Genomic DNA, 22,714 nt, shown 5'->3' with positions numbered 1-22,714 from the left:
ACTCTATCTCCCTCTCTTTCTCTTACACACACACAAACACAGAGAGAAAATATTCAGTAGAGTATTTCAGATCTCAATATAATGTTCCTACCAAACCAGGCTACAGAAACCCTCTCATGTGCAAGAACTGGGGAGGACCACAGGAATGCAAGAGCCCAGGAAACAATTAACGAAGGCAGAGGTTTAAAGCACTGACAGGCAGGGCCACTCTCCGCCCTCGGCATTGCCTTTGAGAAACGCAGATGAGAAAGAGGCACCCCTCTGGGTCCAGTGCCACAGTTTCAGCAAGTGTGGGCTGGGTTTCGGCTCCCATTTTCCCTCGGGCGTCTTAGTGCCCTATGCTATGCGTCTAGCTGTGCACGTGGCCCTGCAGTCAGTCTCAAGGTTAGAACAAGGACAATAGTAGGGGTACCAAGCCTCTACTGTTACAGAGATCTGTTTTTATTCCACTAGGTTCCTGGAGGTGTTAAAATATTTTTTTTAAAAAAAATGCATCCAGTTAAAATCCTTTCTCCCTTTGATTCATCAAGTACAGGAGAAATGGTTCCCTGCCTCGGGCACCAATATTTACCCATCGGTGGGGAGGAAGAGGGGCCCGTGGGCTCCTTCTGGGGTGGAGCCTGGGCCGAGTAGGCGGACAGCAGCAGGTTGAGGGAGCTCTGTAGCTGGCTCTGAATGCTGCTGAGCTTGGAGGCGGGCTGTTTGATGGCGCGGGCCAGCTCCGGGTACCCGTGCTCCAGGCAGCTCCACTGCTCCTGCAGGAGCTCCTGGATCTTCTTAACGTACTGCCCAATAGTGGCATCAGTGGGTGAGCTTGGTGGCCTTCCCGGACGCTCCTTCCCCGGGAGCTCTGAACTGGCCTCCTCCCTCCCTGCTGGGGGGGCCTCTCTCTCGCTGCTCCCTGGAGAGCCTCCTGCTCCCCTAATCGGACCCTCGGCTCTCAACTGAGGGCCTCCCTCCTGCTCAGAGCCTGCTTCTTCGATCCTGAGCTCGGTGGAGAGGCAGCTATGTAAAGAGGGGGTGAGGACCATCTCCGGTCCTTGCGGCAGTGACAGCTGGGGTAGTGGCACAAGTTCTGCTGGACTCCGATCCCCCTGTTTGTGACTGTCCTGCCCCCACAGGAGGCTATTCCCCTCTTCCCCGGCCCCCCAGCTTTCAGATCCCATGCTGCTCAGAAGGTTGACCCCAATGCTCTTGTCACACGACTCGCTGGTCAAGAGTCCGTGCAGAGGGCCAGTGTTGACCATGGCGTCAGTCTGGCCCTGAGCGTCTTTGGTGCTTTTGTGACTAAGCTTTTCCGCCAGTTGAGCTACAGTGCACTCTAGCTCTCCAATCCTCTGCCCTCTGGCCTTGATTTCCTCCTCCTGCCGCTGGAGGGCAGCTCTGACCTGGGCCAGTTCCTCAGTTCTTCCAGACAATTCGCCCTCAAGATCCGAGAGCCGCTGCTTCAGGCTGGAGATGCTGCCCGGATCCATGGGGGCAAGGCCCAGGCTTTCCTCCGTGACGCGGGTGCCGACGCTTCTCACGTCTACCTCCACAGGCGGCGGCGGCGGCGGGATCTCGCTGATGCTGAGTTCGATTTCTTCTAGGGGGAGCTCATTCTCAGGGATGGGTGACGGCAGGGGGGGGGGGCTTGGTGTTGGGGGGCCAGGGGTCGTGACCACCACCTCTGCTTCTCTGCTTTCGCGTTCGGCTTCTGCATCCTCTAGAACTACAAGCGCAGTCTGGGATGGGAAAGGAGGACTTGGGAGAGGGAGGTGATTTGGGGCCTCTTCTTCACCCTCTGGAGGCTCAGCCCCCTCCTGGACCCGCGCGGGAATCCCTGGCACCAGCTCTCCAAACTCCCTGACTTCTGGTTGGGTGGCTGCTCGCGGAGTGGCGTTGTGAAAACCTGCAAATCCTTCCGCGGGGCCAAAGGCTCCATCATAGACACCACCTTCACCCTGAAGTGGGGGGAGGACGGGTGGGGTGGGGGGGCCTGAGTTTAGGCTTGGGTCCTCTGAGGCCCTGTTTTGCAGCAGCGTGGCTGGCATGCTGGATGCTCTCAAAAGCTGGGGCCGTCCACTCCCGCAGGCGAGCTCGGCCACCCCTGGAGCAGCGGCCTCCAACTGCCTGGCGGTCTCGGCCAGCAGGGCCTTCCTGTGGTAGCTCACCCCGGTCCCGCTGGCCGCGGCCTGGGGGTGATCGCCGAGCGCCAGGGGCTGGGCTCGCTCTCCTGTCCCAAGCGACACCTTCCTCGGCACCATTGGGGACCAGTGTGGGTGGGAAGGAGCAGCGTGGGGACGAGCCCCGCCGTCGGGAAGGCTGAAATTTCGGGGCAAAGTGCTGAACTTGGCCTGCTTGGCCCTTCTGTGGATGGGAATCCTTTTGATGGTGTTCCCCTTCTCGATGTCATCCACGTACTTGAGGAAGTCCAGGTCTAAATGGAAGCCATATGGGGTCTCCACGGAGTAGGGGTGGCTCTTTGGAGGGTCCTTCTCTTCATCCCCCTGAGAAGACTGGTCTTTGGCTGGGAGACATAAAACATGTGAAAAAGAAGCACAACGTTAATGAGAACTACATGGCAGTGAGGCCTCATAGCTGTGATTTTTGACTTAACGTCCTCACATGAGCGTTTTTTCTAAATGTTCCAGCCTCTCAGTTATGCTGAGATGCTCACAGTCTTTTGCTGTGCTGAGAAGCCCTGTTATGAAATCGATGTGTACTTAGATGGTGTCTGCAAGGAAATAGACACAGAGAAGGGTTTCCAGTTTACTGTGTGTCATCTCTGTTACTGCTGTGGAATCAGCCTGCAGGTCAGCAAAATAGTCTCACACTGTTTTTCTGGGTTTAAGTCATGTAATGTCTGAATTGAAGTGGCTGGGAATTTGCCAAATCACAGGAATTAACTGATAATCATGAATATAGAAGTTTTGAAGAGATACACAATTGTCTCAAGATTAAAGAAGAACCTTGCATGATTCAAATAGGCACTAGTAAATGTTGTTAAAGCCAGAGATATCAAGGAGTCATGCCTTCTACATCATCTAAGCCTCCTCAGAAGGCTGAGCCTCCAGGTACAGGAAGCTTGGAGAGAACCGGAACACATAATCATGCACAGCCTAAGCTCTTTCTCACCTGAAAGCTGCTTAGTGCTTAACAAACAAATTTTACTTTAAAAACTCATGCTAGTTAGGAAATACTACATCTTTCAAAAACTGGAAAAAGGAGGAAAATGGGACAATTAATCTCAAAAGGAACGTTGGCATACATCCTCCAAGAGAGGTGAGACTCATGATGTTTCAGGGCAGTCCAAAGTATTGGTGCGTATCATGATGAGAAAGTTCTCCATCGGGCCAAGGCACCACCGCTCGTGACTCCAACAGAGGACGCTAAGAACACATCAGTCCTTTGATTATTTGAATCCATAGGGATTGGTCTCCAAGTAGATTCTTCCTCAGCTTAAAGTCTTTGTTCCTTTGACGTTCCTTATATGACACCCCTTAGTATCTCTGTGACATTATGCTAAATAGGCTTTGAAAATGCTGAGCTCAGGAGAGAACACTGGTGGAGAGCACAGAGGCCAAGAATACAGACTGGAGCCTGGTCTATGTCTCAGCTCAGTGACCCTGGGGAAACTGCTCAGCCTCCATGTGTCTCATCATCTATAAGATGGCAGTGATAACAGGTAAGATGAGATTGTGAGGACTGATTAATTAATATGTATAAAGTGTTTAGAACAACACCTAGCACATGATCGGCATTCAAGACATGCTCAGTATCATAGTTATCATCTTTGTGGACATCCAAACTATAGAGACCTAAAGCCCCATAAACAGAAGCTGATTTGCTGGGTACACAGCAGGGGCTCCACAAATTCTTTATGATTGACCATTTGATTCCAAGAGTAATAGGTCCTGGAGGCAAAAAGCAGGTTGGCAGTAATTCAGTTCACTTACGTCAACCACTATTTACTGAGCACCTGCGTTGGTCGCTAAGCTAGATCCTAAGGTCACAGAAATGAATCAGGCAGCCCTGCCCTCAAGTAGCCCTTTGGTCAAGTAGGAGAAACACCAACAAGCACGATGCAGTGTGACAAGGATGGTAACAGATACATGCTCCAGGAATAGTCTTCCTTCCTGACTTATTCACCAAGTTTCTCCAGAAAAATTTTCTTGGACTTAGAGGCTAATTCTGCCTTGGTTGGAGAGGGCTGACCTCACAAGAGTGATGTAAAACTGGGTGTTAAATGAATAAATAGCAATTTATCAGGAGAGCAAGAAGGTGAAAAACAGTGTAGCTATTTATCTCTAAGATGGCCATTATCAATTTCTACCTTCTCTAGACAAGCAAGGGAATCCTATATTGAAGGGTAGGGTCCATTTCTCTACCCTTTTGAATCTTTGACTCACAGACTGGCCTGTGACTGCTTTGACCCAAAGGAAATGGCAGAAGTGGCACTGGGAGAATTCCAAGAGTAGGTCATAAGAAGCCTGTAAGTTCCACCTGGGTCTCTTAGAATGCCCACTCAGTGGGAAGCCAGATGCCATGGAAGGAGTCCAACTTCCTCGAGATGGCCATGCTGTAAGCGAGCCCAAGCAGCCCCATAGAGGGGTCACGCGGACAGAGGGAGAGAGATGCCCAGCCAGCCTGAGCTGTCCCAGCCATCCTAGACCAGGTGCCAGGCGTGAGTGGAAGAACCTTCAGATGACTCCAGCCTCAGCCATCATCTGACTTCAATGAGAGGAGGGACCCCAAGTGGGAACCACTCAGCTGAGCTTGTGTTAATAATGCATGATTGTTTTAAGACACTATGTTTTGGGGTGCTTTGTTATGCAGCAAAAGATAGCCAGGACAGATTCCAGATGTATGTCGGAGAATGTGCAAATGCATTGAGGTGTGAAATTCCATCTCAGGTAGCTCAGGGTTCTGTAAATGCAGGTGATAATGGCTGGAACTTAAAGCGTGGAAGAGAAGGCTGAGGTGTAGAAAAAAACAAAATTGGAAAGGGCAGCAAGAGCCAGGTCAGGGAGCCACTTGTACGCACGCCAACAAGCTTTGACTTCACCCTCTAGGCAATAGACGTCTTCAAAAAGTTTTATACAGGGAATGACTTGTGACAGTGAGCATTCTTGCAGAGGATTAGAAGAAGGACAAACCAGAGGCCTGAAGACCAGTTGGGAGACTCCTGACATGGTCAAAGTGAAAGAAGTTAAGGGAATGGAGGGAAGGGGGCAGGTTCATGAAGGGGTGCACTGATGGCATTATCTGGGGCACACACAGGGCCACTTTTCCCCTCAAAGTGATGACATATTAGGGCTGAGCTCTTCCCGCTTGCCTGTCTGATCTGTCCTTCTGGCCGGTGCCACGTGCTTGGGGCACAAGAACTGTGCTTAGGGAAGTACAATTGTCTCCAAAGAACTAAAGAAGCCAACCAAACACATGAAGGCTGAACGCTTGAACACTGACACAATCAACCCCCTGGCCTCAGTGCTGAGGTAAGCCGCAGGGCTTGGGGCAGTTAGGTCACAACCGCAGCAGGGAGCAGGACAAGGCGTTGGTGCTGATCCACGGGATGGTCCGACTGGGCTCCAGGGCTTCTGTGCAGATACCTGGACTCCAGGCAGAGAAGGAGTAAACCCTGCTCCAGCACCCAACAAACTCCAGATAAGTTCCCATTCACCCACACACGTTTTTACTAATCTGCTTTCCCCCAAAGAGGCACACTGGTCGTCTCAGTAAATGACAGCAATTGCTCGCTGCTCGTTTCCCAGCTGCACTCGACTATACACTTAGGCCTGCTGGTCCACTTAGCCTCCTGGATTATAGAGACAAGCCAAATAAGAGAGGAGATATTTGTCTAAAGTTAAATAGGGAGCAGATTTATGACCCAAAGGCAAAGAACTCTCCAAAGGAGAGACTGCATTATTTATCTGCTTATTGCCTCAATTCGGCAGATTTGCCCATTGGCCTCTGGGAGCAAGTCCAGAGGACAAATACAATAATAGCATCAAATAAGGAACAGCAGATTCAAAGGCAAAATCTTCCACAGGGGAGACTAAGGTGAACTTAAGAAGTCTGCGAGACTGAACATTTATCCAGGATGACGGGTTTAATAAGTGCCTTCCTAAGCTAGCACTATGGGGGTATCACACACACACACACACACACACATCACACACAGTGCTGCGGTGCCTGCCACCCACCATTCAGCATTCCTTCTCTTTCCCCCAGTGCAAGAGGAATGCTAGACCTTGAATGAGGGAGCTTGATCTGATATGCTGGGAAATCTATGCTCACGTTAAGGTCTGCTCCTTTTAATTCTACCTGGTGATAGGTATGCAGGAGCTCAGAATTCCGGGCATTGGGCCAGGGCAAGAATTAATTAGGAGGACTGTCTCTGCTCAAAATGAACTTCAGATTGGATAAACCATCACACAGCCAAACTGGCTGGACTTGAACCCTGCTTTTGTCATCTCCGACCTCTGTGATTCTGGGCAAATTGTTTAATTTGCATATGCCTCTGTCTCTCCATCGGTAAGGTGGCGATAACAATACCTAACTCACAATGTGACCGTTAGCACGGATGCAGTAGAGAGCACGGCACAGGTTTGCAACGAAGGGACCAACCAGTAAGGACAGGCTGGTTCTGAATGGGGCAGGGGGATTGGCTGACAATGCGCTCTCCCTGGAGTATTTAACTCTGTGTTAGGACAACAGCCTCGAGAGGGAGTGAGAGTCCAAGAAAATCATTCTGGAGAAACTGGGAAAACAAGTCAGCGGAGAAGGAAAAAGGAGGATATATGAGGCTCAGAGCTACCTAGAATTCCCTACAGAGCCTTGGTCTGAAAGCGCACCGCACAGGTCGCCAGACCCTTGGGAAGGGCTTGCAAACACAGGCATGAGCCTGAGTGACACGCAGACACGAGAAAAGGGATTAGAAGACAAGGGAGGGAGGGAGGTGCCACAGTCATTATCCTGAGGGACAATTGCAGTGGGGCAGGTCAGCGGCCCCATCAGAGGCATTTAAAGTGAGGGGAAAAGTCCAAAAGCCTATCCTCAGTGTCTGAAGGAAATGGGAAAAACAGAAACTAGAAAGTTTGGCCAGAAATATAACCGGAAAGACGGGGAATTAAATGAGCCTCTTCAAACGGCCAAGACAGCGGAAGCTTTTCCCTCTTCTGCCTTGATTTTGTGAGACGTGTGTGCCTGCAGGGAGGGCTGCCTTTCTTAGCTAGTTGTGGGCAGTCACGTGGAGAGCAGCTGTGCCGAGGATGCTGAGCGGGGACAAATGATGCAGGCAGAAATGACAGGCCCCGGGCACGAGGGGAATTAGCTGGTGTTCTATGGGACCACGTCCAGGGATGCTCTGAAAAGGCAGCTCTCTGGGGAGAATGGCAGACTCTTGAAATATATGGTAACTGCATTTGGAAAGAAGGAAGAGGCAGGGCTGAAGCTACTCTCCGGTGCTTAAGTCCTGTGCCAGCAAAGGGCCGTATAGGCTCTCCTGTTCCCTGACATTTGATGATCTGGAAAAAGCATCTCATTAGAAGTCAGGGGATCGGTGTCTAGTCTATGACGTTTGGCAGCATTCCTGGGGAGGGGAGGAGGGGAGCACGTGTCGAGACAGTCGTTGGGCTGGTTATTACTGCACAACCTTACATGCATTATCTCATTTAGTCCTTTACCAACCCTGCTTAAAGATGAGGGGTGGCAGACTGCTTGCAGAAATAGCTACAATTATAACCCACCCTTGTGTACTTCCCTCCCACACTGACCCTGGGCTTGGCTTTGTGGCTTGCTCTGGCCAGTGGGTCAACAGCAAATGTGACATATGCAAGACTTGAAAATCGCTTATACATTGGGGTTTGTTCTTGCTATGTTTGGAACCCTTCTGCCATCATGTGAACAAACCCCAGCTAGCCTGCTGGACAGTCAGAGACACAAGGTCAAATGATCACCAATGCCCCAGGTGACGTGGGTCAACCACCAGACATCCTAAACCATCCAGACAAGCCACCCAGAAGACCACAGTCGTGAGAAGGACAAGCCCGGCAGAGGTTGGCCAAGCTGGCCCAGCTTAGAATAATGGCCCAGTTAACCCACAGAAACTTTTGAGAAATAACAAATACCTTTAAGTCAATAAATGTTTGAGTGGCTTGTTACACAGCAAAGCTAACTGATAGATGAAGGAACTGAGGCTCACAGAAGTCAGACACCTAGGAGAGTCACCCAGGTATGAATGTAGGCTCTTTGACCATATTGTGCCTGTTTCTTAGACCTCAAGTTTCTCATCTCTAAAATGGGGATAATGACTGAGATCATCCTGTTCCCCTTCTTGATGCTTGGAAGAGATCAGAAACACCAAAAATTACACAGGTCCCGTAAACAAGAGGTTTCATTTTCATTCCCTACCACCTTCTCTTGTTCGTGCCGGAAATACATGGTTTGGGTCTCCCAGCACAGCCTGTTTGGGGAAGGCCTCCCCTAAGTTATTTCCAGGATTTATAGTAACAAACCCTTTCCAACCCCAGTGCTCACTTTAGACCAGGGAACACAAAGGAGCCTGCCTACCGTCTGTCTTCTCCATCTTAGGGAAAGTTGACCATCAATCTCAGGCACTCTTCAGCTGATGAGTTTGTAAAATTCCTTGGAGAGTTCTGAAAGCAAGAGGGATAGAAAAGTGGAGAATCTCATTATAGTTAGAATAAGTATGGAGGGAGCACAGTATCAAAAATCAGTAACCCCCATCCCTGCCTCTCTCCTGGGGTGCCCATGTGCTCACAGCAACCCAAGGAGGGAGACGAATCGCCTGTACAAATCTGTACCCAAGAGTCTGGTCTCGGGTGGTCCCCGTGGAATGTCAGCAGTGGTTGACACCAAAGGAAGCATCTGGTCCAACCCCCTCACTTGGCAGATGAGGAAACTGAGGTTCAGAAGTTGATTGTTCTGTGCAACGTCTCCCAGCGTAATAGTGAAGGAACTGGACCCAGAGCTCTGACAAGCAGCATGGTGCTCTTTCCAGAATATCAAGACCTGAAATCTACTCACCTCCATCTTGATAAAAGAATTATAATCCATTTTGTGAAAAAGCTGGAACCAGAGTCGCTGTAAATGCTTTGTGATGTCCCAATCAGATTCAAGGCAAAGCTGAGCTAATTGGAAGTACTGACCAGGAGCTGGTAGTTGGGGTGATTCCTAACCACGAGCAGAGCAATAGGGGCCTGACCTAGGTGGCCAGCAGATGTCAGTAACCACGCAAGCAGAATGCTCTCCTGACTCTGAATTAGGGTACCCCGAGCTTTGATCATAAATTCTCCCCAAAGTTTCAATCCTTTCCCAGGACCATTTCTTCAAATGGTGAACCACCTGGCTCCTGCCCCCATTACAATAAGTCACCCAGGAAATTGGCTTTTTATGATTCTAACTCAACACACATCAGAATAATAAATTATCTGTGACTCCTTGGCAGTGGAAGCCGGCTTGTTTTAGGAATTCCAATGTGCTTGACAATGAACTCCAGATCAGAAAGTGTACCAGGGATGAGTGAAAGGTTGGGGGAGGTGGGAGTAAGAGAAGAATGAGGGAGGCCCCAGCAACCCGGGAAGGAAAATGGGGAACAAACAGGCCAGCTGGAGATGAAGGCTGGGAAACATCAGGCCTCCAAACAAGAGGAAGTCTGAAGTTCGCTCGCAGAAAGTTTCGTGTACCCGCTTTCTGTGAGTGCTGCTGCCGCCTCTGAAGCCGTTGCCCTGCTGGTGTCTTTGTTCCTCCGTAACCACATTCCACACAGCGGCCAGAGGGCCTTTGCCTGTGCGGGTGTGACAGAGCCCCCAAGGGCAGCCAGGAACACCTTGCAGAAGGATCACAGACACCAAGTACATCTCTGTGGCAACAAGTACTTGAGTCTGGGGGCAGCATAGAGCTGGAGTAGAGAAGGAGTTTAGGAGAAGGAGGGTGAATGTGGATGGTCCTGGAGGCTAAGAGCGGCTGCTAAGGAGGCAGAGAGTGGAGAGATGTGGACGGTTCTAACCAGGGGTGAGGGAGGGCGGCCCTCATTAGAAAGAGGAGGTTCTGAAACAGGCTAAGGGTCCAACAACGGATGAACTGATAGAGAAGGTATAGTGTATCTATCTATCTAAGAATATCATTATATATATATATTATAAATAAATATATATAAATAAAATGGAATTTTGTTCAGCCATTATAAAAGAAGGAAATCTTGCCATTTGTGATAACATGGATGGAACTTGAGGGCATTATGCTAAGTAAAATAAGTCAGACAAAGACAAATACAGTGTAATATCACTTACATGTGAAATCCTTATTTAAAAACATAACTCACAGATACAGAGAACAGATCGGTAGTTGCCAGAGGTGGGGGTTGGGGGTGAGGGGTGGGCAAAATGGGTGAAGGGAGTCAAAAGGTAGAAACTTCCAGTTATAAAATAGTACCCTGGGGAGCTAATGTACAGCATGGTGACTACAGTTAACAACACTGTTATACTTTCGAAAGTTGCTGAGGGAGTAGATCTTAAAAGTTCTCATCACAGGAAAAAATATTTTAACTATGTGAGGTAATGGGCATAAGCTAAACTTACTGTGATCATTTACCAACATAAATATCAACTCACTATGTTGTACACCTGTAACTAATACAATGTTATAGGTCAATTATAACTCAATTAAAAAAAAAAAGAGGGGGGAGGGTATAGCTCAGTGGTAGAGTGCCTGTCTAGCATGCCCAAGGTCCGCCGAAGGTCCGCCCAAGGTCCTGGGTTCAATCCCTAGTGCCTCCATTTAAGTAAATGAATAAACCTAATTGTCTCCCCCTCCAAAAAATAAAATAAACTTAAAAAAAAGAAAAAAAGAAAAGAAAAAGAGAAGGTTCCTGGGCAGAAAACACTGCTGCTGACCTCAGTGCCACAGGTCCGCAGCCTGCAGCCAGGGGTGGGGCCTCCCAGAGGCTGGCAGGCAGGAGAGGCCCGGCAGCTTCAAGGTGAAGCCTCGGGAAGAAAAGGGTGAGGACACAAACCCTACAGGTGGTCCCTCGGCCTGTCTCTCCGTCATCACGGCCTCTCCTCCTGCTCCCCTTGTCCTCTGCCCGTAACATTATCGAGAAACAGGCAGAGCCCAGAGCACTTGACATACTTGAATTAGCTCATGCAATCCTCACAGTAACCCCAAAAGGATTATTACTGTCCCCATTTTCCAGATAGGGAGACTGAGGCTAAGGGCCTCAAGTCACATGACAAGCAAGTACTGGAGCAGGATTTGCTCTCAAGTCCAGCAGACTCCCAGACTGCACTGGGAATGAAAGTGACTTGTAAACATTTGTCCCCTGTGGGCAGCCTGCGGCTGTGACTGACCCTAGCTCTCTTTGTGAGGGGAAATGCCCCAGACTCTGATGCCTCTCTGCTTCTCCCCACAGTGCACATTACACGTTTACTGGGCACACAGAAGGAGAAATGGCCAAAGTGTGATCTGCTTCTCCCAGGCTGGACACCAAGCAACAAGGCTTCTCCTAAGCAAGAGGGGGCCAGCTGGGTGCACAGGCTCGCCACCCCCTCAGGGAGTTCAATCACACTCACTGCCTTTGGCTGGAGTTACAATTCGGCCCTTCATATATCAGATCATAGAGCTTCAAATAATTCTGCCACACACCTGGGGTCAAATTTCATTAAAAAGAACTCAATAGAGACCTCTAATCGTTCTCTTAGACTTGAATTTTTCTAAAATTAATCATCCCAAGGCTACAGAAATTAAATGGAGCTGACATCCCAACTCTCTGAAGAGAGCCCAGTAAGCTTTTACTCTAAAGGGCTCTGAAGAAAAGGAGGGGACTGTCACACCCATGACATGCCACTTCCAGCCCCGTCCACCCCCAGCATTCTCCACTTTGGCCCACTGTGGTCCTTAGGGCAGACATCTAGGAATTTAACTAAGGGGGGGAGGGGTTGGAGTAGGTAGATGTTTGATGTGGTTAGGTGAGTGGAATCAAAGAGTAAATGTTACTACATCAACACATCCTACTTTGCAATACAACAGAATATGAAAAAGAGCTTTGTTGGACAGAATTCCCCTTTGAAATGGAATTTTGCAACCTTCTGGAGCATTTAAAATTTTGACATAAAAGCAATTTATTACTCCTTCTGTTAAGCCATCCCCCCAGTGTTCAGAACCTTGTAATACCCGGTGTTATTATGTAACTTTTCATTTGTTCATGCTTTATCCCAGGATCAAAAATGCCTAATTAGGTCCCAGCCTCTCTCATGAGCTCATCATATTCTAGATGCCTTGAGTATATATTGCTTTATCTTTCTCTAGTTCTCCTCCCCTACTAAGCTTGTGAAGGTCAGAATTCATGTGGGAGTCATTTCTGTGTCCACACTCCCCTTTCTCTGCCACCCCTACCCCGCCCCGCCCCGTATCCTAACACATGGCAGACACTCAGCTCATGGTATCATCTCCAAGTTACAAACGAGGAACAAAGACACAAAGAGGCTATGTGGCCAATCCCAAATTATCCAGTTCATTGGGGGCAGAACAGTTTGTACGACTCCACTCCACACTGCCTCCCAAAGCCAATGGGCAGTGAAGAGGTGGAGACTGAGGCTGCCAGTTCAAAATCCACCCAAGAGGCAGTGGTTGACAGACAGCAGTGATGATGGCCCATGTGTGACTACCAGGCCACCTTAGAACTGGTCCAGCAGGGTCCACGCCCAGGAGCATGGATTTCCCTGGATCAGCCCAACTCCGGCAGATCAAACTCACACCCTCTCTCTCCACAGTTACTCCTTTTATGATACCATTTTCAATTTCATTTCTAACCTCAAACCTAAAGAAACCTTCCTCTATTTAGTACTGAAACTGAAAGCTAGCTCTGTACTTTTGTTCTCTTCAAAACTCTCTTTATTCTTTGATAATAAAAATGCCATATTTCATCCCAGAACAGGCTGCATGCCAAAATAAACAGCACCTTGGATTTCCTTAAAAAGAAAGCTTGGCTCAAAGCACAGCCTTATTGCCATGAGAATTCTTGGAGAATTCAACCTTACAAAGTCAAATATTTAGCAAGGTAGCACACCAAACAGCAATCTGTCAATCCTCGCACGACCTCTTGCAAAGACAAAATGCTCTTTCCGAAAGAGAAAAAAAAAAATTACTCAGACCTGGTACTGATCTTCCCAAATGATGAGAGCTTCCCGTTTCACCACTCCAGGGCCCCACACCTCCACGTGGGACTGTCCCCTGTGCTATATGAAGCAGGAGGCATCTGACAACGCTGCTTTATGTTAAGAGGGCTGAAGCGCAGTCACTGGTGAAGTGAGATGCACTCCTGGGAAAGATTCTGCCAACCGAGTTCTCCAGCCAGCTCACTTCCCACCAGCCCAGGAAGCAAAGAGATAACTCATGCTCAATAAATGACACATTAACACAATCTCATTAACTCCATTCTTGATTTTTTTTTTTTTTTGCAAGTGTCTCATTTTTGCCTGCATTGCAGCAGCTGTATCTGGAGCTTCATGAAGAAGAGAAAACTATCAGGAGGGAAGCTGTGACTACATTACCTTCCCTTGGCATCCTCCCCCTGCCACAGCCTGGAGCCGGAGTCACCTCCTCCTGGAAAGCAGGGTTCTGCTGCTGGACCGGAGCTGTTTGCTCGTGAGTTCAGCACAGCAGCACTGGCTCCCCAGCTGTTAAAGATTTGGTCAGGTGATCCGTGACCTTGCTGGAAAAGCAAATACTGACTTCCTCTGAGCTTGCAGGAAGAGGGGACTGGGGTCAGGAAGGAATTCAATGCTCAGTACACTGATACTGGCTCTTGCAGAAAGAGGGAGAAAGCTCAAATCATTCCATTGGAAAGTTAGTTCCCAGAGCTGCTCCTGGTTCAGAGGGACACAGCTAAAGATGCTGAAATGGTGCCCACCTTCCTCCCCTGACTCCCCTGAATCTACGTGCTCATCTGTGAGGGTGGAGGGGGTCATTATTAATTATGCTTTTCCTCCTCCCTCCCTGCAACTAAGTGGCTCATTAATAAAATTGTTCTTAATGAGAACACAGCGTCCTAAGGAGCTGAAACCCTCCAGTGGTGCATCTCCTTCTTCCAGGCTCTGCTTTACAAACTTCCTCCCCCACCTGCCTCCTGGGTCCCCGAGCTATGCAAAGCTTCTGTGAGCGGTCCGCAGACCGCTGGCTGCCCTGATCAATCAGTGACTGGAAGTCTGTCGGGGCAGAACTGGAAGAAACAATGACTAGTGAGTTTCCGGGGCCAGACTGGCAGCTCCTGCTTCCTGCCGCTCTACCAGTCTGATGCCCTGAGCACCCAATTCAGACAGAAAGAGAAAAGCAAGGAGGTACCTACTGTAAGGATCCAGCTCCAGGCAGGGCTCCTCACTGCAGCGCAGACTAGTGACTTCAGAAGGGCGGGTGCCGGAGCCAGGGAGAAGGCAGCTGTGGAGGAGGAAGGTCCCAGAGTGTCCCAGGCAGGCTCCGGGAAGAGGCTCGGTCAGCCCACTGCAGCCGTAGCTCTCTGGAGGAGAGGCAGGTGTGAGGCTCAGGCACAGAGGCTCCAGGCTCTGCACACCCAGCACCACTATTGGATCTGAAGGAGACACGGGGAAGTAGGGGGGACAGGGGGAGGGGGAGTGCAGTCAAAACAGGGCCAGGAGAGCCTCTGGGCTCCTGTAGGCAGGCTCAGCAAAAGGATTAGAGGATCTTATCCCCTTGACCTTCTGTGGCTCTAGCGAAACGAGGCTGTCCCAGGAAATGAAGCCCCGTCAGTAAGATATGTCGAAGCAGTTCTGACCTTTACAGACACTGCCTGTCAAGATGTGCTTTCAGTGGCCAGGGCAGATGCCTGTCTAACCCACACTAAAACTGATGCCAGAGCTGAGTGTCACCCTGAAGTGCTGCCTCCATCCAGCCCAGGACACTTGGCAAGCACTTCACATCCAGGGCCTCCCACCAGCTTATGTCAGCCAGGTGGGGCTGTACAGGTGAGAAAAAGGAGAGACAGACAGTGTGACTTCCCATGGCTCCCCAAGGAGTGGATGCAAATGAAGATTCCTGGGGTCACATTTTATGTTCTTTCCACTACACTGGATCACAGGCCTTCTTTTCCTTAGAAGATTTCTAGAGCACCTTGCTCAAGAGGAAAGTTAACAAATTTACTGAAGGGGATGAGATGATGTGATGAATGAGGCTGTGGAACACCAACATTCACTTTTCTCAACTGCTAAAAGTATTTAACTAGTATACAGACCGAACTATCAGAATAAAAAAAAAAAAAACAGAAATATACCTGGAACTCTGAGGTTATGTGAAAAAATATCCTCAGGAGCAAACTGCCTCTCTGATAGACTTTGAATGATCCTCAGCCATCCCCTCCTAACTGGCTAGAGAATGGCTAGAGGCATAATTCATTTCACCAGGAAGCCGAGTGAAAAAAAAGCTCCCCATTTCATCAGTTCCATGATTTTACAGCTATTCACTCTTCCTCTCTGGTTTATCTACATAAGGAAAGTAAGCCTTCTCTTTTCCTCTCCCAGGATAAATTCTTCCTTATCCAAGACAAAATGGTGAGAGGCTTATTTGCAGAGCTGAACCTTTCTTGAACACCCAACATTCTTCCTGGAACACTGGCCAGTTCCCGCCTGTCCCCCAGGCTCCACCCAGGATCCTCTCCGAGTGAGTGGCCAGCCTTTCTGCTTCCACTGCTCCTGAATTCTAATTGCTGCCTCTGTGTCTGTCTCCTCAACCAGCATCATGGGCTAGATGTTCCTTAAAGTTTGTGAAACTGAACTTATGCACAACACACACACACACACACACACACACACACACACACACACACACCCCTAACAGTTTCCCCTCCTCTTCAGACCTCTTTCTGGAGATAGGTAGCACTTTTAGTTCTCCGGGTTCCACATGAGATGCTGGTTCAGGCACTGTGCTGACTGCCTATGTCTCTAAGAGGAGGAGAGATCCTTCTGTCTTTTTCGTCTTTCACAGTTACCCAGTACACTGATTAATCTCCATGGTCAAGCAGGGAGGTGAGCAGAACTGGGAATGTTACCCTCCATCCTCCAGATGAGAAAACAAAGTTGGTTTCCAAGGTTACAAAGCTAAGAAAAAGCAAAGCCTCAACTCAAACCCAGCTGTTCTGTCGCCCAGTCTAATACCCTTTCCTCTAAACCACACAGCCTGAACTGGGCATGCAGGTGAATGCAGGGGACATGCAAAATCCAGGATGTACGCTTCCATGCTGGTGCCGTCCAGGCAGAAGGTGACCTCACATTTAGGGAAGGTCTTGATGGAAAACATCAACAACTTTCTCTAGGGGAATCTGAGCTTCTTTTTGGAGGAACCTCTCAATGGCCTCTAGCCCTTGCCATGTTGGGATACTGGCATGTCCCCACCCCTACACCTCACTCAGGCTTATGTCTTAAGAATAGTAGCCAATCCCATGTTACCATCAAACCACCCAGAAAATTCCCCTGGATCAAACACATTTATCCACCAGAACTTTTCTGGCAGGAATCATTTGGCTGAGGGGAAGTTTGACCTTTTGCAATTTAGAAACCTCCAACTTTTGTGGCCCAGATCCCTTCTGTCCCATGATAGGACAAAAGTGGACTGTTTAAGTCATGCAAGATGGTGTTAGGCAAGAGGGAAAAAAGGTGGAATTATCTTAAGAATGTGCCTTTTATCTAAGCGGTCCCTTAGGCTTTTGCCCTTTGCTCGGGAAGGTCGGCTATTTGGCAGTCTATGCAATCATGCAGGGCTGGGGAGGAGCACGCTGTGTAGGTACACGTGCTGCTGAAACAGAGCCTCTCAGAGCAGGCCAGGGCCACTCTCGTGGGACACAACTTAAATGGACAGAGAGAGAAATCATGTGTGGGAGATCTGGGGGTGTAGCAGTCCAGTGGGAATGAGCTATTCGAAAGATTGACTCTGTAAGGCAATCAAAGCTTCTCAGGGAGGAAACAGGGCCAATTGCAAGGAGAGAAGAGGCTGCACTAACTGGTGAAAAATGCTCCTTGGAGAAAAAGAAAGGCATCAGGGCCAAGAGGGAAAAGACCTCACTTCAATTAGACCTTCCAGGATGCCTTAGTCCTTGGCTCAAACACACTGCAGAATCAAGACAAATGAGGAAGGAGCATGAGCAGGTAATTCAGAAAAGAAATACCGATGGTTAACATTTGAAAAATGTTTAACCGCATGAATTAATAATCAAAGATGCTAGAGACATATCGAAATGCCTACCCTACACTGTGCCAGGCATTCTAGGTCCATTCCAAAACCAGCCAATTCAATTCCCACAATAACCCCATAAATTAGTATTGTTAATTCCATTATCTGAAGACTAAGTTGAGGCTCAGAGCAGTTGCCCAGGCACTGAGACCAACAGCACCAAGATTTGAATCCAGTGAATGTGCTGCTCTTAACCATAACACAGACTCTCTTACAAGTTAGAAAAAAACAAAATTTTTAAAAGAAAAATCCTGTGTTGCTAAGACTGTGATGAAAAGGGGACACACCCTCCCCAGAAGATTGCAGCAGAGTCAGGGCAGCTTCAGCCAACAGAGGGGCACTCATCCAACACAGGAAGGGCCTCTCCCGGCACACGGCCTGGGTGTGCAACGACGCTGCCTTAGTTTGTGCACGCGCACAGGCAACTTCAAAGTCAAATACAACAAAATAAAGCAGCGAAATAAGACGATGAAAAAGGTCCCAGTGACATGTGATTCCCTTTCTTGGTCTAAAAAAATCATCACTATTATGATGTGTCCTTGGAAAATAAAAAATAAATTATTTGGGGTGAATGGATGGGAATCACCATAATCCTACTATCTTGATACAACTCGTTTCATGTCCACCTATTTTGCATATTTTAAAATAATTGAAGAGCCAGTTCTATGGTGGTTAAGAGTCTGGGCTCCAAGTCGAGAAGCCACAGCTAGAATCCCAGCTCTGCCAGTGACTGTGCAACCTTGGACAAGTCACTTAACCTCTCTGTGCTTTAGCTGCCTCACTTGTAAAACAGGAACAGTAATACACCCTATACATCATGGATCTGTCAGGAGGATGAAATAAGATGACAATACCTGTCAGCAACTTAGAACAGAGGCTGGTATACAGTCTGTGTTCAATAAATAATAAATATATTAGCTAGTAATATAATGATAAAATGCAATTATGAATTCAGTTTTGTATTAAAAATTCTATCACATAACATTTAGAAAATGGTTATACCTGCTTCATAATGATTACTTCAAGTGGCTGTTCAAGATTCCATGCACTTAGGCCTTATTTTTCCAAACCCACTCTCCTGAGAGGTCATTCCACCTCAGGTTGCTACCAGATCAGCCAGCCTGACAGACGGGCCTCTGGGCAGCTCTCCAGGGAATACCCTAATCCAGGTGGCTGGAACCCTGCTGCCACATATGATGATGAATGGTTAAGAGCAAGGACTTCGAGGTAAGCTAGACCAGGGTCAAATCCTGGCTGTGTGACCTTGAGCAAATTACCTTATTCAGGAAGAGTCCAGCTCAGTACATGGCTGTGAGAACTGTATGAGATAAGGTGCATTAAGTGCCTGTGCCAACGCTCGTATGTCATGAACACTCAGTTAGCTATGATTGCTTTTTAAAACCCACAGCATTTTAAGCAAGGAAAGGGCAGAGATTGTACTTATTTTATTTATCATTCTATTCCTAACAGTTGGCATGGTAGGAATGCAACAAAAAGTGTTGAACTAATGAATAAATAAACAGATTAATGGATGGATCTTGGAGACAGACAGCTGAAAAGGATTTGTAACAGTTTTATTTAGATATAATCTACATATCATACAACTTACGCATATAAATTATATGATTCAATAGTTCTAGTATATTCAGACTTGTGCAAACATTGCCACAACCTAAACTTTTAAAATTGTGGTAAAATATGCATAAAATAAAATTGACCATTTTAACCATTTATAAGTGTAGAATTCAGTGGCTTTCACAATGCTGTGTAACCATCACTACTATATATATTCAAAACTTTTTCATCTTCTCCAACATAAACTGTGTAACCCATTAAACAATAACTCCCCATTCCTTCTTGCTCCCCAGACTGGTGACATCTCTTCTACTTTGTCTCTATAAACTTGCCTATTCTAGGTACCTTCTGTGAAATCATACAATATTTATCTTTCTGTGTCTGGCTTATTTCACTTAGCATGTTTTCAAGGAGCATCCAAGTTACAGCATTTATCAAAATTTCATTTCTTTTTATGGTTGAATAATACTCCATTATACATATGTAGCACATTTTGTTAATCCATTCATCTGTCAATTGACATTTGGGTTGCTTCCATCTTTTGGCTATTGTGAATAATGCTGCTGTGAACACTGGTGTACAAGTATCTGTTTAAGTTCCTACTTTTATTTACTTTGGATATATGCCTAGGAGTGAAATTGCTGGGTTATATGGTAATTCTATGTTTAACTTTTTGAGGAACTGCTAAACTATTTCCAAAGCAGCTGCACCATTTTACATTCCCACCAGCAACACGTGAGGGTTCCAGTTTTCCCATATCTTCACCAACATTTTTTTTCCTTTTAAAAAAATCATTATGGGCTTCCTAGTAAGTGTAGTAAGTGTGTAGTGATACCTCATTGTGGTTTTGATTTGTATTTCCCTAATGACCAATGATTGTTGAGCATCTTTTCATGTGCTTAGTGACCATTTATTTATCTTCTTTGGAGAAATGTCTATTCAAGTCCTTTGTCCATTTTTCTAGTCCTTTGTCCATTTTTGAATAGTTTGTTAGTGTTTGTTGTTGTTGAGTTGTGAGAGTTCTTTATATATTCTGCATAATAACCCAGTATCAGATATGTGATTTGCAAGTATTTTCTCCCATTCTGTAGGATGTCTTTTTGCTTTCCTGATAGCGTCCTTTGATGGACAAAGGTTATTAATTTTGTTGAAGCCCAACTGATCTATATTTTCTTTTACTGCCTGTGCTTTGGTATCAGATATGAAATCATTGGCAAATTCAGGGTTATCAAGATTTTCCTCAATATTTTCTTCTAAGCGTTTATATCTTTAGCGCTTAAGTTTAGGAGTTTGAGCCATTTTGAGGTCATTTTTTTATTTGGTTTAAGATAAAGGTCAGCTTTGTTCTTTTGTACATGAGTATTCAGTTTTCCCAGAACCACTTACTGAAAAGTCCACAATCAAATTTTAGAACATTCTCATCACCCCAAAAAGAAACCTCATACATGGGATTTTATTTGGATAAGGAGCTAGAAACATAATGAGTTATTCAGAGTTAATAAACATGGACATTCATTTAAAAGTTAGCTCATACAAGCATTTACTGAGAATATTAATTCTCTGTTCTACAATAAAGTGTGACCTCCATCCATCAGTAAACAACACTGCAAAACTAGGGTGTATGCACACAAGCGAAGAGCTGGAATTCCCACAATTCTCAGGAAGAGTGCTTTGCTATTATGGCAAAAGACATTTGTCGTGCTTTTTGGGCTACCCAGCACCACGTGAACACCCTTTCTATGTCTGGCTTATTTCCTTCCTTAGGAGTCCCACCTCCCCAAGGGTGAAAACAGAATTTCGAGTGCCAGCCTCCTTTACGGCTAGGACTCAGTCATGGGACCCGCACTCAGCAGGCAGAGGCACCCAGGCCAGACCCGATGGGAAGAAAGTGCTCTGGAAAAGGAAGGGCTGCAGGCAAGTGATTCTGAGGAGGGTGGTAGAAGGACTTGACATCATTTTATAAATTCCTCTTTTATGTAGCTTGCTAGAATCAGTTCTGTTGCTTGCAACTGTGACCCTTAACTGCTACAGTGAAGCATCAGCATTGGCTTGGATTTTAATTGCTCTAGTCCATTAATTTACTTTACTTGGAGAATTACTTTTCCGAGTTTCTGTTGATTGTTTTGTCTTGAGGATTTGCTGCATGACCATTTTGATTTTTCTCCTCCCCTTTATCCTTTATTACCAAATTCTTTCCCACTGAAATGTGGGAATCAGCGGGCTCAGGGGGCCACGAGGTCTTTTGCTTGGCCGAATTGGGCCACCGTCCCCAAAGCTTGGGAAGCACAACTTGGAGTAAACCAAGGAATTCAGCCTCACCTCCTCCCTCCTGGGTCACTTCAATGAAAGCATCTTAAGGGTAAACATATACACACCCTCTGCAGTGGGGCACCCCTGCACCCACCCTCTTCGGGCAGCCCCTGCTCCCAGCATCATGGTCCTGGTCAGAGTCCAGCGGAAGCCTTCACAGGCATGAACACAGCTGCAGGTGCAGACACTTAAAGGCTTGCGTGGGCTGTGGCATCTGCCTTCTGGGTTGGGAGGAAGATTTTTCTTGGCACAGGGAAGTCAGTTAAACCAAACTGAACCTGATAAGTCATCTCCAGACACCTGGGTAGAGTCAGGGATGTTTCCAGATTTTTTAGACAAGTTAGACCTTTCTATTATTATTTCACCAGGCCTCGCTTGGCCCTTCAGCAAGTACAGACTGAAGAGGAGCTAGCATATATGATGCGGGCCAGACAAAGATGACAAGGACTCGGCCTCAGTAGCTTGTGACTGAAGGCAGGGTGGGTGGGCATCATCAGAGACAAACCAGAGGGAGGCAGTGAGAGAAGACGGGCTCCAGAAACTTCTATCAACCCCAACTTTTTCTTGAAGGAGATAGGGTGTGTTGCCAGTGTCCCACATGGCAATACAAAGGAAGGTCATATACGGTTCTGGTTTGGGTTTGGTTTTGTTTTAATGTGGGTAAAGTCCCTAAGAAAAGGTGTTTTCCAAATTTACATGTTTGTCACAGAATGGCTGGGAGCACAGGACAGGCAGACTTTTATTAGGTAACTCGAATAAAAAAAAAAAGATTAAAAAGATGCTCACATCTTTTCTCCCAGTCAGATTACAGGGCTTTTTTCAAGTTGAGGCCCCTGTTTCATGCTTCTGGGTATCCTTTAGGGCACCAGCCCAGGGCCTTGCAGGAGGCACATGTTTAATCAGCTCTGCTGATTATCTACTGCTGGGAGCAGAGAAACATAACACAGGGCCTTGGACCTTATCTTCACTTACTAATGGGGAAACGCTGGCTCAATGAGTTGCCCATACCATAGCAAGGCCAAGGTCAGATTCGGCTCCCTAGACCCCTACTTTCCTTTATAAGCCCTATGGTGATGGCCCTGGTCTGCAGTGTGGCACTGGAGGACACCAAGTTTATGGTTTCTTTGAAAACAAACAATGTGGCTGCCGTCCCCAGTTTAAACGTGGGATAATGGCCTGATGTTGGTTAGAGAGAGCCAGCGAACTACTCACACTCCTACTCGTGACCTCTAGCTACAGGCAACGTATGATGCCCAGCAATGGGAATAGTTGCCAACATCAATTAAGCACTTATTCTGCACTGAGTCCTCTACCCATCCTCACTCAGCCCTGGGAGGGTACTATCATGACTCCCCTGTAAATGAGGTGAAGATGGCCACCTCACGGCCCGGCCTCAGCTCAGGGTTGTGTTCAAAGAAACAGCAGTTAAGCAGGAAAAAATGAGTTGGAGGCAATCCAAAGCTTCACTGCAGTCTCTAGAGAAAACGCGAAAGGGGAAGTGCATTCTTAGCACAAAGCAAAAGTCTTAATATTTTTCTTTCCTATCCCTGCTAGTCTCAGTATCTATTTCCAGCCAAGCAACTGCTCCAGA

At 47.2% G+C, this 22,714-nt stretch overlaps 1 protein-coding gene across 4 annotated transcripts in view; it reads right to left on the bottom strand.

The window, feature by feature from the left end:
* Positions 1-22,714, bottom strand: part of KANK4 (KN motif and ankyrin repeat domains 4) — a 66,698-nt gene that overhangs the window by 23,538 nt on the left and 20,446 nt on the right. Inside the window, exons 2-4 of one of the 4 annotated variants that reach the window (XM_064493515.1) lie at positions 14,344-14,515; positions 8,554-8,639; positions 572-2,509 (exon numbers count right to left, since the gene is read on the bottom strand). In XM_064493515.1, coding sequence (XP_064349585.1) covers positions 572-2,509; positions 8,554-8,569 — 1,954 coding nt within the window. In that variant the 5' untranslated portion in view covers positions 8,570-8,639; positions 14,344-14,515. Of the gene's footprint in view, positions 1-571; positions 2,510-8,553; positions 8,640-13,154; positions 13,388-13,553; positions 13,689-14,343; positions 14,516-22,714 lie in introns of those variants that run through there. The other 3 variants (XM_064493512.1, XM_064493514.1, XM_064493516.1) reach the window with 3 other exon arrangements.

The sequence above is a fragment of the Camelus dromedarius genome, chromosome 14 (assembly GCF_036321535.1).
Source record: "Camelus dromedarius isolate mCamDro1 chromosome 14, mCamDro1.pat, whole genome shotgun sequence".
NCBI classification, from domain to species: Eukaryota; Metazoa; Chordata; class Mammalia; order Artiodactyla; family Camelidae; genus Camelus; species Camelus dromedarius.
This window is presented reverse-complemented; position numbering and strand designations above follow the sequence as displayed.